This window comes from Protomyctophum bolini (assembly GCF_963924005.1).
Source record: "Protomyctophum bolini genome assembly, chromosome: 18".
NCBI classification, from domain to species: Eukaryota; Metazoa; Chordata; class Actinopteri; order Myctophiformes; family Myctophidae; genus Protomyctophum; species Protomyctophum bolini.
The window spans coordinates 15036414-15053373 of NC_137879.1; the positions used below are offsets into that span (position 1 = coordinate 15036414).

Genomic DNA, 16960 nt, shown 5'->3' on the forward strand with positions numbered 1-16960 from the left:
TTTATAAATGCTGAGGACCCATATATACTCAACATTTCTAACATAAAACATTGGTGTAGTCAACATGTCACAATGGGGCTCTATGGGCTGGCAAGTGCAAGGCAAATCCAATATGATTTTATAAACCCATTTAATTATTTTAAAATAAATGCATCAATGGCCTATAACAAAATGCCCTGTCACAATATAACATTTAATTGTCCAAATCATTGCCCTTTGCGATCTGCGTGCGGTTGCTACGGGAAGTGTCGTCACCAGCCTATGACAGCTCTCACAGTGGAGCAGCAGAAATCCTACAACAGTGGAGAGCTGAAGAAGCGGACGATTTCAGGAGAAAAACTCGCAGTAAATCCGTCTCCATCCTGTGCTATTCGGGAAATTATGACTCCCGAAACATTGAGAGCATAAACTTCACATTCAGAGCTTTCGGACAATACCAATATTGTAGCAATTTGAAGATTGAGGAGATAAAAAAGGGATGGTGAAAGTTGGATTGTCACGGAAGGAACTGAATCTGGTTGGGGTTCTGGGAGAAGGGGGAGTGCACCAGTAAAGGGAGGTGAAATATTTGTTTACTCTGTCCACATTAACAACAGTAAAACGTGTATCATTGTTATTTTACGACGAGGTGACGCCGGTTAACAGAGATAAACGAAAGGCTAAGTAACGTTAGCCAAAAACAGCAAAATGGAACTGAGAGTGGGGAACCGATACAGACTGGGCAGAAAAATCGGAAGTGGTTCTTTTGGAGACATTTATTTGGGTGAGTAAATAACATTTCATAAAATTATTTCTAGTCCAGATTTTATGCGAGTGTTGTTGTATTATTATAGCTAATATAGCAAGCTTAGATCACCTAATCTCAATGACGTTCCGCTAGCTAGCTAATGTCATCTTTCTAGTACTAGTTAGCTAACCACTATAGCCCATTTAGCTGCTAGCTAGCTGCCAATGCCAAGCCAGAAATTAAATGTTGGTTTGGTATGATAGTTAAAGGTTAACCGATGGGATTAGTCTGTCAATGCTGTGATAAAACTGTCACTAGAATAAAATGGCTCTCAGCTGTCAATCATACCAAGTATGTCAACTGTCTGACAGCAACGCAGCTGGACAAAGCTGGGGGAAGAAAGGGATGTTGATTGTTTGTAGTTCCATGGAATGTTTATAATACCGTGAAACGTTGCACAATTTCCCTTTGTCTAAATTAACACCACAGCAATTACTAACGCAGATTTCTCAAAGAATTTAAAAGTCCAGTTGAAATGTCAATTCTTAAAATTGACTTTCCTGTGCCACGAAGTCCAGTGCGATAAACCTCAAGTTATGTGATACGACAGCCAATATGACAGTCTGACACCAATGGAGGAGGCAGACATTTGTCATAAACGAGATCTAAACAACTTTATGTACTGAGCACGTTGACAAAAAAAGACTGTTATCTTAATTGTTACTCACTAAGTAAGACACCACATAGGTTACAGTTTGGCTAGTGTGAATACTAGAAATCTAGGGACTCAGGGAGGCAGAGATTTAAGACCCACCAGTTGTTTGCCAATAGTTTTACAGTAGCCTGGTTCCTTCCATCTGTCAACTAATTCCAATGCTGAAGGGCTGGGCATGAGATAACATTAGCTAGCCACTAGCCAGCCCAGCAGTAACGTTCTGTCCTCCTGGCTATAACAGCTTAGCTACCCATATTGCAGGAAAAACAGTGAACCAGTTTTCCAATTCCCATTTATTGTCTAACACAGTTGGCTTGTCAGATGCTTGTCATTTTTCACTGATGACATTACATTTGTATTGCTTTTATGTTCAATGGTGTGTGCGTTTGTGCCAACAAGAATTGGTTGTCCTGGCCCTTCCAGTTTATGGAGTTTTAAGTCGAGATCAGTTACCCTTTTCCTATGTTTTTTTTTCCAAGTTGATATGGAAAACTGGAGATGAGTATCTGATTATGGACTTTCACAGGGGGAAATAGTCTCCACTACACTGCTTATCATCTTATTTCATCTGCCTGTGTTACGGAGCAACTTCTGATGAACAAAATGGCTTGTTACATTGGGCACCAAAACTTTAAGTGATATCCATCTGTCATGTGTTGAGTCTGAAGACGGGTTAACAATGCTCAACTGACAAAGCTGTGTGTTTGTGCATGTTTTCTAGTGAGTGTCCCTGTCCCAATGGTACACTGTGTACTGTGTCATTCATTTAGTGTGCTACTGTCACTGGGATAACATGAGAGAAGCATTATGTCTCTCTATTATGTGAAACGTGTAGTGGTAATCAGAAATCCTTAGGCTTGTTCTTTCAAATGGTGACAATGTGTAATGGGCTCGAGTCTCGACCCCCAGCCAACCCCAGTCGTACAGGGCGTCTGTGTGGAGGTTTCTAAGCCCTTGGCAATAGCGCACATGTGGTTTTCATAAGGTCATTCACCCCACCTTGCGCCCTGGGGTTTCACTCCAGCCCAGAAATACAGTCGTCACACACTACACATACTTAGTTTTATAGAGAGACCTATCCCTGCTTTAAAGCATGTTGCATAACAGGCCAGGGTCTGCATTTGAAACATACTGGAAACATTAAGAAGGCCTACTCCTTCAAGACACTTTCTCTCAGTTTGGACTCGTTGATATTCTGCATCCATGGCTAGTTTTTATAATCTGTATTTTCGATGTTGCAGATAATTCATGTTGAATTGTCTTTGTAGTTTGTATGTATTCAACTTTTCTTTGCTGTTGTTGTAACTTTGGTTCCTGAATGAACCCTCTGGGATTATATTATTATTATTATATAGTAATTATTTAATCTTGACACAAAGTGTCACTATTCCCTCAATAGCATCATAATAAGCACTGAAAAGTGTGTTTCAGTCCTCTGAGGTGGTGTCGTGTATGGCTTAGGTTGCATAGTAACACTAACACAGTAAACACCCACACACACACACACACACACACACACACACACAACAGGTGAAGGGAAGCTCCAGTTTATTATAATTCCCCCTACCTTGCACTAATGTAGACACACACAGTTTATGTAACTCTATGCACATGTATATGAAGCGTAATGAATCACGCAGCCAGCATGTTGATTGTGGAGTGTATTTCTGCATGGAGGTGTCAAGTGTATTTTCAGGAGATGGCAGTCCGTCAAAAACTGCAACTAGCTGCCTGGTAGTGTCTGTCTTTGCATAGCAAGTCACAAGCCGACACATTATTCATGCATCTTCAACATGCTTCTGTTGTCAACAAACGTTCAAGTACAGTGTAGTGGTAATCTGTATGTATCTATCTAGTGCAGCGCTACTCAACCCACGGCCCATGGGCCGCATGCGTCCCCTGCAACATGTCTGTGCGGCCCGTCATGGTCATACCAATAAAACATATTTTTGTTCTCTCTCTCTCTCGTCATCACGTAGTTGTGACATTTACTGTTTACCGTCCCCGATGTATGTCGTCTCTCTCCTGCCTCCTCTTTAACAGATGTCGCTCAAATCAAACCTGATTTAACTGATTTATGAAACTATTTTTTTCATTTGTATACAGTAATTAGTAAAGTAAAGTGTGACTGAATGTCACCGGAAGATATTCATGATTCTCTGTTGTGTTTGTCAAGCCAGCTGTAGGCAGATGTTTTCAAGTATAGGCCTATATTTAATTTGAGTATTTTGCCTTTTTTCTTATTGCTACAATTGTTACATTGTTATTTGTTGCACTTTTACTATTCACATTTGGTGAATGAAGCCTGTTTCTTGATTTGGAATAATTTATGTCCAGAGAGACTGAACCCATTAATTAGGAAAAATATGTTTGTTTCCAAAACTGTATTAAATGTATAGGTATGTTATTTGTATCTGTCCATAAGACTGATATGGCTTATTCATTTCAGTAGTATTGTCCTCTTGGTCTACCTCTGATATTTGATTTATTTGCAACAGTATAGTAATCTGTTCATGTTCTCTTCACATTTTGTGAATAAAAGCCTCATTTTGTAACTTAATTTCATTATTAATCATTCCATGTCATAACAATAATTTTGTTCAATGAGGTTTGGCCTTTCCTAGATGGAAATGTAGGCCGTTTTGTTTCCTCAATTTTTAGACTACCGTACTCGTAGTGTGTTAGAAAATCACTGCCAAAGAAATCCAATATAGAACCAACGTTATTTGGGCTTGCAGCCTTTGGACTCTTGGTATTTCGCTGAGTGGCCCCTGAGCCATCTTACGTTGAGTAGCCCTGATCTAGTGAGTAAAGGCAAAATGAATGATACTTTATTGCATGATAATCCTTTTGCATAATGGAAATTACATATTTTCAACTGAAGTGTTCATGCAAATAGTCAAATCACTCAACTCACTGATCCTGGTCGCTTCGCTGTCCTGAAGCACAAGTAGCCCAGAGGTGCCTGTTTACACTCAAGCTTCAGACTTATGTAATGCAATGGTCTGTTCCTATGGTGTGAAACTGAAACCATACAGTATATTCTGGCCTTTCTGCAGTCCAAGGCTCTGGCTGTGGAAGTTGGCTTCCTGCATTGTTTTTATTGCTGCTTCTTGGCTAGGATGGGCCTGGACTTGCTCAGTCACTCTCACTGTTCCATGCCATTCTGTTTTGCTGTACAGTGTGGAAAAGAAAGTACTCTCTCAAGGAAAAATTGAACTTGTATTTTTGTCCAGCAAAATGGTTGAATAGGCCTTCTCACTTACTCATAGTTCCATTGCTGTCACACATCCATGCTCATAGCTCTGACAAACTTAAAGGGATAGTTCAGATTTATTTTAACTTAAGCTGTATGAAATACTTGCCAATAATATAGTGGTTGCAACTGTATTGATTGATTGCCTGAGTCCCATGGTGGGAGTTCTGCTCTGGTTTTGGTGAAATATTAAGTAGTTTTTGTCATTTTGTGTGTGGCACTGGGGCTATGCAGTAAAAGTAAATGAATCCACAAAACTAATTTGTATTGTTGACCTATTTCTAAAATATTAGTGCGACTTTTGTTCATTTTTGACCACACGGAACTGTTTTTTGTGTCTATTGGAAATAGGTCAACAATACAAATGACGTTAGTTTTGTGGATTCATTTACTTTTACTGTGTGGCCCCAGTGCCCCCCACAAAATGACCGGAACTACTTAATATTGACCAAAACCAGAGCAGAACTAAGAGCACTTGATTGCCCGAGCACTTTTTACCTATAAAGTGCTGTTTACACTGATTGTACACTCATAAAACAAATATAAAATAAAAAAGTGAGGGGTGCTCTTCTCATCGTACATCATCATTCATTGTCGATGGGAATTTAATCTACATACATAAATTCTCCATTCATTGGCATATTGTCTCTTTATTGTTAATGGCGTTTAATGTTTGTGTTGGCACTGTTTGTTTTACATCACCATTACATCACCTAATTTTAACTTTAATATATTAGCGCCCCTCACTTCACACGGGTGTGATTTTTATCTTCAATATGTACTTTGCTCAGCCAATCAAATCATCGCTATGGGGTGATCAGCCTCAGCCAATCAAATCATCGCTGTGATTCACACAAATCCACAAAGCTGGGCATAGCGCCCCTGAAATGTACCTATATTTTTTATTATGGACGATTACCTTTCCGGCAAGTGGGCATGACCTTTGGGCAAGTAGAACATCTCTGAGACCTTAGTGTCAACCCCTGATCTCTGGACATTCATAAATGAAGTTGTCTCCTCTCCCATAGGCACGGATATTTCAGTGGGTGAAGAAGTGGCCATCAAGCTGGAATGTGTGAAGACCAAGCACCCCCAACTCCACATCGAGAGCAAGATATACAAGATGATGCAGGGAGGAGGTGAGGCATCACATCACCACACTTTGAAAGCTCTCTTCCTGATTGCACATAGGTTACTATCTGATTTCCTGCATTTGTGTAGGGGTGGGCGATCTGGTGATAAATATATATGGCACTGCTTTATATCACTTAAATTTAGTATCACGAGTCGACTATTTTAAACTTTTGCTTTGATTACGATTAATGAAGGATTGTTTTATTCTTTTTACACTGCCCTCATAGTTCTGAAAAATCTGTAATGTAAAATGTTACAAGTGCAACAGTAAATTGTATTTGAAAGTACTTGAATTCTTTTTTTTTCTTCAAACATTCATTCCACCCTCCTTGTTTTCCTTCTCCAATGTAAATGTGATGCACACATTGCTGGGTCAGCCGGTGATCCACATGCGTCACCCAGCAGGCTGAAAGAAATGGACTGACTGGAACATTGAATCGGCTCACAACTGGTGCCTGAAAATTGCCATGAGTCACTCACGTGGGTCAAGCCACTTGCTCAACTGGAAACCATGTTGTCCGGGTGGGAATGGGTTAAAGCCAACTATGCTCCAGTGATTCAATTTCAATTGGTGTGAGCTGCAGTATAAACAGTGGAGTGTTTTTAGTTAAAAACACACCACTTTGTCTTTAAGTGCCTGGAAGGTTTGCCATGAACACGACATCATTAGTCTGACCAATGCAGACTGTGTGTTAGTGTCAGCAAGGTATACCACTAGAGTTTTGGGTAGACTCCATTAATGTTTCTATTTTGCATTTTTATCTAATATTTGAATGCACATTGCCTCTTAACTGCTAATCAATTGGCTACTCCCTCAGAAGAGATAAAATAAACATTCTAAATGTTTATTGTGTAAAGTATAAATTTGCTTTTAATGCTAGTGAGTTAATAGATTGGTTTGACATTGGTTTTCAATGCATTGATTGAGATTCATTAGATTCGAGGTAGATACCCTGCCGGCGCAGCCCCTTCATTATCTGTGTAATATGCCAACAAGATCAACACATTCTTCCTTGGCCTTGGTACAGTACGGCCGCGTTATTATAACATCATTGAATCACGGCATTTACCCCATTTAGACCTGAGGCTGATACTAAAACGCCTTCTAAATCCTGACCAATGTTTTCTAAAAAACCTCAAATATCAAAAATCTAAAATATATATGTTGCTACTGTATGTTGGGAACCCCAGAAGGGGCTGTTCCCTGATTGAAAGTTATAGTTACATGTAATGTATGTATAGTGGTTCCCTGTCTAAATGGGTTAATCATAAAACAAAATCAATTACTTATACTGGGCTGGCATAGCTATTTTCATTGAGGTGAAATCTTACTACTTTGGTCTTAGTTTCTTTTCCATGTGTCAGGCAGGCAATTAATGGCATTTTTCTTCTTTCTGTGCAGTGGGAATCCCAACGATAAAGTGGTGCGGTGCAGAGGGGGACTACAACGTGATGGTGATGGAGCTGTTGGGGCCCAGTTTGGAAGACTTGTTCAACTTCTGTTCCCGCAAGTTCAGCCTTAAGACAGTACTGCTGCTGGCTGATCAGATGGTGAGACATCGATTCCTGGTCACACCTTTTTACATGATTACACACTGATTAATGCTCCATAATAGAAAGCATTTTTTTCTCTCTATCTCTCTGCCTCTCTATTATCTGTCTGCCTCTCTCCATATATATATATTTTGTCTCATTTCGTTACATTGAAGTGAACGAGTAGCCGATTACCGTTACAGAGATGTCCCCACAGCCTCTGATTCGTATAACGGCTGTCATATCAGCTTCAACTTTGCGTAATGACCTACTTTCCTTCCGGTTCTCCTTCTCTGCACTACAGATCAGCAGGATAGAGTACATCCACTCGAAGAACTTCATCCACAGAGACGTGAAGCCAGACAATTTCCTGATGGGCTTGGGCAAGAAGGGCAACCTGGTGTATATCATTGACTTTGGCCTGGCCAAGAAATACCGTGACGCACGCACACACCAGCACATCCCCTACCGCGAGAACAAGAACCTGACGGGCACAGCCCGCTACGCCTCCATCAACACACACCTGGGGATTGGTAAGACGGAACACACTCAAGTCTAATTTATAGTTGGTTGCGCATTAATAATAATGCATCCAAAGCACTTTTCTTGACACTCAAAGTCACTTTACACAACAGAACAAATAAAATAAACTTTATTAAGATAACTAGTCAAAAGGACTACCCTCATTATCAGTTGTCATTTGAGGACTACTACAGAAGAGGATCAGCTCATTAAGATCCACAAACTCTGTCAAGATGTGATGTTCTGGATGAGTTGTCACTTGTCAGGCTGAAAGTGTTCCCCCCCCCCCCCCCCCCTTTTGGAACTGCGTATCTCTGCGATAGTTGTTTTTCCTCATCTGCATACCTGAAGAATAAGTCTTCTTTTTCTATGTCGGCCACTACAGACAAGTGGTGGACAGACTGTATAGCTCAAGAAAAACCCAAATGTTAACCCACCACCTGACACATCAGTTGCTCCCAAGTTGATTTATAGTCAGGATGGTGGTCCCTTGCTCACAATCAGTTGAAACACCCTGGCCTAAATAAACAGCTTTTCTTTCATATGCAATGTATAGGCCTATACACATTTATAATTATTATTTTGCTATAAACGACACCCACGACTTAGTTTGGTCATTGCTTTGTGCCTGTCTGACCTAGCTTTGAGTGGTTGCTTTAAAACTGCAGGGAGAGCAAGTTGTTTTTGCCTCAGTGACTGTCCTCTCCTGGTGCTTGCCAGGGAAACGCCTGGGTGATGTCAGTCTAAATAACTTATAAAGCAATCTTTTTATTGACCACTTCTTCCTGTCCCAATTGTAGTTAATGCTGAATCCATGTTCACTGACGGCACACTTAAATGATGCTTCAGCATATTATAACTTTGGCTTATTGTCCACCTTGTTGTTTTACATCAAACCGTGATGATTGACATGCAAACTCGGGGAGAAAGATGCCTGATGTGAGCAGTACACATAATTGCTCTGATATGATTGTGTTTGGGACTCTGACAACTCCCCTAATAATAACTTGGTTTGCTGGACCAAATTCTTTCTTGGTACTAAGTTGGTAGTGGTACACACATGCACTTGATTGATGGATGGCAAGCTGTCTATCGGGCAAAAACCTACCTTGTATCTCCAAAACAATAACTTTTTAGGAAACAGAAAAAGGAATATTATATGGATATTATTATATGAATATACTCACATGCTCTTTTATAATATATAATAATACTTTTTTGTTTCTATACTTTTTATCCCACGATTTTGTAACCCATTTTTCACCCCTGTGTCAATTATCTAATGTGATCCTGGGCTCTACACACCCTCTGCCAACCTAGTCCCCATATATGGGGCCCATGGGGAGAGCAACGGACTTAACTCATGCTTCCTTCATGCTTGAGTGTCCAAGTTGCTCCTTTACACCTGATGGGGGAGTTTCCCTGGTTGGACGTAGCGCGTGGAAGGAACACTTTATTCCAACCAGTTCCTTTCCCCTCCATCAGGCGCCCCGGCTAAAAAAGGGGTTTTATATTGTAACATATAATATGTACTGTATAGAGCAAACGGATGTTTTCATTTGTTCTGGGTGTGACCTTTCTCTTGTTTTCCCCTCTAAAGAGCAGTCCAGGCGTGATGATCTGGAATCTTTGGGCTATGTCCTCATGTACTTCAATCTGGGATCTCTACCCTGGCAAGGACTCAAGGCTGCCACCAAGAGGCAGAAGTACGAACGCATTAGCGAGAAGAAAATGTCAACCCCCATTGAGGTGCTCTGTAAGGGATACCCCTGTGAGTACTGATTTATGTTGGACATCATTGTGTGCAATATTTTGGTGCTGTGATTTCCTTGTATATGTGTTTGTTGAGAGAGCCACAACTACCTGGTGTTGAACTGTTCCGTGTCATATCTTTCTGTTGCAACTGTCTTCTACTAAAAAAAAAGAATGCCAATAAATATATCTGTATACTATATAGTGCATGTAATCTGTTATATTAGTTAATATGATCTTATCTTTTTCACAGCTGAGTTTGCCACGTACCTGAACTTCTGTCGTTCGCTGCGCTTTGATGACAAACCAGACTATTCGTATCTGAGGCAGCTCTTCAGGAACCTTTTTCACAGACAGGGATTCTCTTATGACTACGTGTTTGACTGGAACATGCTCAAATTTGTGAGTATAGACTGTTTCATTGTATTATATAATAACAATAAGCTCATAACAATGCTTAACACCAAAAAAGGTTCCCGTCCTGAATGGGTTAATGTTTGTAACCACTGCCCTGCAAAACGACCAAACTATTGAGAAAACATCTGCTTGCTAGCTAGCCTACAGAAATTGTCCATAGGATTTTTCATTGTATTATTTATTTATTTTGTACTGTTATTATTCAATAGCGACATCATGTACACTGGATTTGTGTTTTTGAGATGATGTTGAACACATTGTTGAATCATTGGATAGCGAATAAAATCGACATAGCACGTGACAGTAATACAGTTAATTGCCTTCAGCGCCATATCTGTTTTCCTTACATCCGTGTCATTGGTGGTATGATTTCGGTCTCATCCTAACTACTCATGCCTCTAGGGAGCCAATCGTGCGGCAGAGGAGGCGGAACGGGACCGCAGGGACAGAGAGGACAGACTGAGACACGGCAGGACTCCCGGAGCCAGAGCACTCCCCGCTGCGTCAGGACGGCCCCGCGGAACACAAGAGGGAGCGCCGGCCACACCACTCACACCCACCTCACACACAGGTCAGTCCCCACTCACACTCACCTCACACACAGGTCAGTTCCTACTCCCACCCACCTCACACACAGTTCAGTCCCCACTCACACTCACCTCACACACAGGTCAGTTCCCACTCACACTCACCTCACACACGGGTCAGTTCCCACTCACACTCACCTCACACACAAGTCAGTTCCTACTCACACTCACCTCACACACAGGTCAGTTCCTACTCACACTCACCTCACACACAGGTCAGTTCCTACTCACACTCACCTCACACACAGGTCAGTTCCTACTCACACTCACCTCACACACAGGTCAGTTCCTACTCACACTCACCTCACACACAGGTCAGTTCCTACTCCCACCCACCTCACACACAGTTCAGTCCCCACTCACACTCACCTCACACACAGGTCAGTCCCCACTCACACCCACCTCACACACAGGTCAGTTCCCACTCGCACTCACCTCACACACAGGTCAGTCCCCACTCACACCCACCTCACACTCGCATACTGATTGCTATCAGTACCAGATTCGACAAAATGTCTTCTAAATCTTGACCGTTTTCTGAAAAACCCGTTTCTATATCAGTGGTTCTCAAACTTGCATGTCAAAAACCCCAAACATAATATGTAATTGGCCACCGACCCCCGTCTGAAAAGATGTACTTCCAGGCCCCCCCAGATCTACAAGCTCATAGCACGGCACTCGTTTTTCTTTTTTCAATTGCTAAAGTTTGAAATAATGGTTAAAGTGGTTAAAAGCTAAGGTGACACAGATGCGTTCCAGTCCTCAATGGGATAAATGTGCAAACAACTCTCTCTCTCCCCATCCATTGGTCATGTAGCAAACACGTCCCCTCGGCAAGTGTCCGGTATGGAGCGGGAGAGGAAGGTGAGCATGCGCCTGCACCGGGGCGCTCCCGTCAACGTGTCGTCTTCAGACCTGACAGGACGGCAGGACACCTCCCGCATGTCCACCTCACAGGTACAAGCCCCACCCATTTCCTATATCAGCTGACCTCTGCCATAGTGTCACACCATCAGAAATAAGACCACAAACATGTAATATATGGAAGACTCTGGCCCAGCTCGGTCGCTTTGGATTACATCTTACGCTAAGCCTTATGATAGTATACACACTCAGGACAACAGAGAATGGAATCTCGGTGCTTTAAGCTTTATGGTAATCTATTAAAGAAGAAGCTTTAAAACCCCTAATCGTATAGCTTCAAATAAACCATGTGGTGTTTTTACTCCACCAGAGATCGTTGTAAGGAAGCGACTTTCTACATGCCTCATAAAATGATCATCTAGTTGACACAGTAAAAACCTGTAAATGTCTCAAGAGAGTTTTTTTTTGTAGAATGCTGGAAAGTCAGTGTACCAAAATAGGTAGTACTGTTCATGAAGAAACGGTGAGGGCTCAATTAGGAGTGTGCGTAAACAAGATTAGGTTATTCTATTTAATATATTTTTAATTGAGATATTAACTTTTATATTATACATTTCCATTTTGCCCCGATATTACTGTCATGTTTAAATACAATGTTGCTTTTGAATGAATGAAATAAGCAAATTAAGTAATGCCACGAACAGGCGGTCAAGATGAAACCAGCGGGCTCCGCAAAACCCCCGCATCCTCTTGCAAACAAACGGATACAGAGCTTATACACTTGCAAGTTATGAATATGTCTGAGAACGTAATTTCCACTACTGTGCTGGACAACACACCGTAGGTATGTGGAGTCTCAGCTCTCTCCAAGCGACATCTTCAGGCACGCTCCCAAAGCGTGTGCATGAGCGCACCCCGCAGGTACGGAATGGGAACGTGGCCGCACCTTTAAATTATTAGTAGTCTGTGAGAAGTGTGTTTTACCGACGTTTCTTTTCCCCATGACGGTCATTCTCTGTTCTATACCCCTTTTGTTTTCCCTGTGTGTACTCTCAGCAATAATTATGTGAAACGGAAGGAATGGGATTAATAAAACACTCCCGCGCAGGGCTCTACCCCAGACAATATGAGTGAGCTTTCCCAGCTCTCCCAGTAATTATTTATCACAGGAGAGTTGTGTTTTCTGTTAGAGCGAGTGTGTCAATAACAAGCTAGACTTCTTCGGGTATCTGCTGGAGTGGGTTGCAGCGGGTGTTGGTTTTGACTTTGACGTATACAGCCTTCTCTCTCCCTCCCCCCAACCTCAGAATAGCATTCCCTTCGAGCATCACGCCAAGTAGACGCTCGCCACGTCCTTGTGTGACGGCGGCAGCACACACCGGGTGAGTCCCGTCCCTGAGGCACCAGGATGTACCACTCCAGTTCTCAAAGTGACTCTGACTGACTCAGCCTCAAGTTGTGATATCATTCCTTTATGCTTCCTTTATGCCAGTCTGGTGTCAATTTATCTGATACATATATGAATGTTTGATCAGTGCTAGGGATGCATATTCCAGGGTCAGTCATCAACCATTGAGTCTGACTTCCTGTTTTTGAATGAGGGTTTGTATCCTAGACCTACATCCTAAAATGGAGAGCTTAATGCTACACTTCATCTTGTGTGCCAAATTTAAACCAATTACCATTCTTCCTGCCATGTTTGTGATAGTGTCATCATTGCCTGTCATACCGACGCCTGGCTCTGTCTCATTCAAGTACTCTGAGTCAGTCAGACGATGAATATTTTCTATGCTGTAAAGCCACCACCCTTTGGAACTGGAGTGGAAGGTGCATCACAGTGCATCAAAGTTTTAGATTGTACCTCCCTCTTTACCAACCTTCTCCCAATGTGGCGGCAACTCTGCGGCTGCGCCACGTCTGTGGCTTGTTTGCTTGCACTGTTGGTTTGATGCCTGCCTAAGGCTGCATCTCTCAGCATGCAAGCCTAGCTACAAAAGCCTATAAAAAGCACTGATCCCAAGCCTTGCCCTAGTGAGTGGACGTGCAGTCAAGTGTGTGTACCTCCTCTTGCGATTTCCCCCCCCCCCCCTGGCTTTTGCATTCAATCCTTGCATGATTTTGCGCTACTCTTTTTGAAGTCCCATGCCTGCAGCTGAAGGCATGACACTTTCACAGGTTAACCCTTATATTAAAGCAAAGGTATTTTTTTCCTTGTGTAAGTGTTTTAATGTAGGTACATGAACAGACCAAAACTAGCATCTGACTCACCCATCATCGCTTTCTCAAGCTTGCTTTATCTGCATAGCCTTGCTTTCCTGTGAGCGGTCCGACATGTTGCTATGCATTAGATTAGAGTGAGAATTATGTTGTTTGGATGTTCAGTTTTGTTAACCACATGAGGGTTCCCTGTTCTAATAAGCATGTCATAATAGGCGAACATTCAGTTAAAAAAAGCAGATCTATAAGCTCACAACGCATCGCAATGTGAAACTTTGTGTGCTTGTGTAGGTCGGCTATTTTCGTCTTAAGAGATCAGGTGTAGATGGGACTACCAGTAAGCTTAGTCCCTTCTGGGACGCTGGCCAATGAATTATATAAGGTGGTTAATGAAGCTTGAAGAAGAAGTAAAGTAATGCAACGATTTGGAATCTAATCATAGTTATATTTTGATTAGATTTGAAGAATAGATTGAACAGACATTATCTACATCAGATGGTGGCTTTAGGAACCATGCATGGAATTGTTGTCCTGTACAACTGGTTGACCATCTGTCTTCTGTGTGTGCGCTGTAGATGGTGTCTGGCGTGACCCCTGGTGGTCTCCACTCTGTAGCTCCACGATGAGCCCCACCCTGCACCTGGCGGACCAAGCCTCGCTCACTCGGCAGCAAATCAGCTCTCTATGACGACTAATAATAAATAAAACGTACCACTATGAATGCTCCAGCTACCAACCGGAGGCCAGCCACTGACTCTGCGACGGCGTCTGACAGGCTCTCGCTCTTCCTCTCTCCTCTTTTCTCAAAATGTCTCCCTTGCTCTCCCTCTCTCTGTCTGTGAATACGTCACCCCTCCCTCTTAACGGTGACACACGTTACGGTAAAGAGTCTTTGACTTTACTGGACCACTTCTCCCCGTGTCCATGTTTATCAGGAGACACTTGCACAACCCTCCACACTGCCCCTTGTGTTTTCGACTGTTTCTTATTCCTGAGGAAATCCTCAACGGACTGCGTCAGTTTTTGGCAACCGTGGCAACTCAACAGTCCTTTTTAGGACGACAGTGGCTGACGACACAACTGTTATTGCCATGGCTACGGCTCCTCCTCCTGTCTATAGGGATGCTACATTTATAAATTCACTTTACACTTCTGCTACATTGCCTGAACCAATAAAATAGCTTTGTTTAGTTTTTCTTTTCTTTTTTTCTGCAGTAAGGCTTGATTTATACTTTGTTGTGCACCAGGGTCACACACACCAAAAATGGCTGCTCTACAAGCTCAAAATGTGTTTCAGCTTGAACTTGTATATTGGCTACTTTTAGTGTGCGACATTGAAGCACAAAAAAGTATACATCAGCTTAAGGTCAAGTAGAAGGACTTAGAAACTTCATTTTTTACATATGGCTAGTTTGGTGTGTGATGCTTTTCATTTGCTTTTCAGTTTCAAGTCTTTGCAGAGGACTTTAATTTGACCACAAGCCAGTTTTCTTTCTTTTTTAATTAATTGATTACAGCCACTGATGGCTCTCTTCAATAACTATAGCCATTTGTATTAAAAGCTATCTACTTTGCATGTTTTAGCACTGCACCACCTGTTTTGACCACAATTGTGGTTGGTCAAGTTCTGAATTAGTTGTGGCTAGCGGAGCCCATTCTTTACACACCAACTCTTTGCATTATGTTTGGATCTGGAGGTTGTATATTTATGAAGTGGGGCTCTCCCTGTCAGAGATACCTCTGGTCTATTCACCAACGGGCTTTCTTGCTAAGCTTCAAATGAACCCTTCTTCCCTTCCTAGTGTCCTATATATATAAAATGTGCACTTTACAAAGGGATAAAGGGTGTCATTTGATACCTTTTGTCAGATGTCCATTCACTGCTGTACAGATCTACAATTTCATTCCCTTGTTATTTGTATTATTTCTAAGCTGTGAAATACCTGTAATATAGATGTGTACATTTTTTTCACTTTTTTCATTTTTTCTGTTAAGAAATCCATTTGGGTCGGGTGTAAACAGTGACCTTTCAAGTTGGTGCAGGAGCTGAACTGCAATTACTGGGTTCAATCATTGGATGCTCAGTATATTCTGCTCTTTTGTATTGATTACCATGTACACCCCTTACAAAGTCACTTAAGATGAAGTGCAGGATCATTGATCGTGAAGAGATGCTTGCTCGCACCACCAAGGACTGACTCGAGACACTTTTAACTTTGACCAAAAGTTGATCGCTTCTAAACGACCACCGCCTTTCAGCGGTGCAGTTGTACTGAATGTGAAAGACTTTTCGTATGAAAGGTGGACAATGTCGAGATCGAATGGTCCTGCACCGATGTGGCTAACCTTGGAGGCACAGGCACTGAATAAACATTACTCATACATTTTCAAGGTGATATTGAATGAATTACGGTTATGTGCTCACTCATAAAAGCAATTTAGTGTTTGGACGGGCGGTTTGATATCTAAATCATTTTTGTCCTCAGCCTGAGTATTTCTATGGCTGCCGTCTAATGCCATGTCTTTTGTCATAAAAGGCCTGTTGTAATTCAGCCTTCATACTTCATATTTTCTCCATTTGTTTGATTTTGACTTGTGGCCTTTTTGGTCAGCCACTCAAACAGCCACTCAAACACCTATGTAATTATCTAAGCTACCACCTCAATAAGATTTACTTTCTCTCATTTGTATTTGCCACTGTATTTGTGTACTTTAAAAACTGTAAATAAATGAAAGTACTTGTACTTGGTGTTGTTTTAAAAATGTGCATTTGAATGAAGCATCAGTGAAGGTTCATCTTGTTGGCCTGTAGAGGGTGCTGTATGAATGCTTTGGACAGGTTGGACTGGCACTCACTGTTCCCATTATATTGGGACTAAGGCCGATTCTAAAAATGCCTTCTAAGTTTTATGAAAAAAATCTAATATTTATTAATAAATTACAAAAGTATTGCTGCTAATATACTGTACATAGCAACAAGAAGCCCAAAGCGGTTCCCGTCCAGAAGGGGTAAAACGCACAAAGGGGTTCCCACCGCCACAACATGGGATGTGTTATAATTTTTTATGTAGTATACCTTACAGCTTAAACGGTCAACTCTGATGTATCTATCTAATGCAAAACATGCTGTCTGTTTATTAGGTATTGAGGTTTTTATAATTCAATTTGACATGTATGTACGTACATCAAAGTTCATATCGTTGCTGTCAGGAGGAAACCACCTAACTATTATTATT

The 16960-nt window shown here is 41.7% G+C and overlaps 1 protein-coding gene across 4 annotated transcripts; it reads left to right on the top strand.

The window, feature by feature from the left end:
* Positions 1-298: 298 nt before the first annotated feature.
* Positions 299-16444, top strand: LOC308333001 (casein kinase I). 4 transcript variants are annotated; one of them, XM_080789154.1, is made up of 10 exons: positions 299-763; positions 5727-5837; positions 7235-7383; positions 7670-7898; positions 9488-9658; positions 9893-10041; positions 10459-10627; positions 11461-11600; positions 12815-12889; positions 14300-16444. In XM_080789154.1, the coding sequence occupies exons 1-9, from the start codon at positions 688-690 to the stop codon at positions 12845-12847; spliced, it is 1227 nt and encodes a 408-aa protein (XP_080645280.1). In that variant the 5' UTR covers positions 299-687; the 3' UTR covers positions 12848-12889; positions 14300-16444. The 4 variants fall into 4 exon arrangements, with proteins under 4 accessions (XP_080645280.1, XP_080645278.1, XP_080645279.1 ...); XM_080789152.1 differs by having other exon boundaries at positions 12820-12889; XM_080789153.1 differs by lacking the exon at positions 12815-12889.
* Positions 16445-16960: the final 516 nt, after the last annotated feature.

Bases quoted from the DNA above. Each gene is read 5' to 3' on its own strand.
- LOC308333001 (XM_080789152.1), top strand. From the start codon at position 688: ATGGAACTGAGAGTGGGGAACCGATACAGACTGGGCAGAAAAATCGGA. The intron at 7,384-7,669 runs GTGAGACATCGA...TCTGCACTACAG, and splicing joins TGCTGCTGGCTGATCAGATG to ATCAGCAGGATAGAGTACAT. The intron at 10,628-11,460 runs GTCAGTCCCCAC...TTGGTCATGTAG, and splicing joins CACACCCACCTCACACACAG to CAAACACGTCCCCTCGGCAA.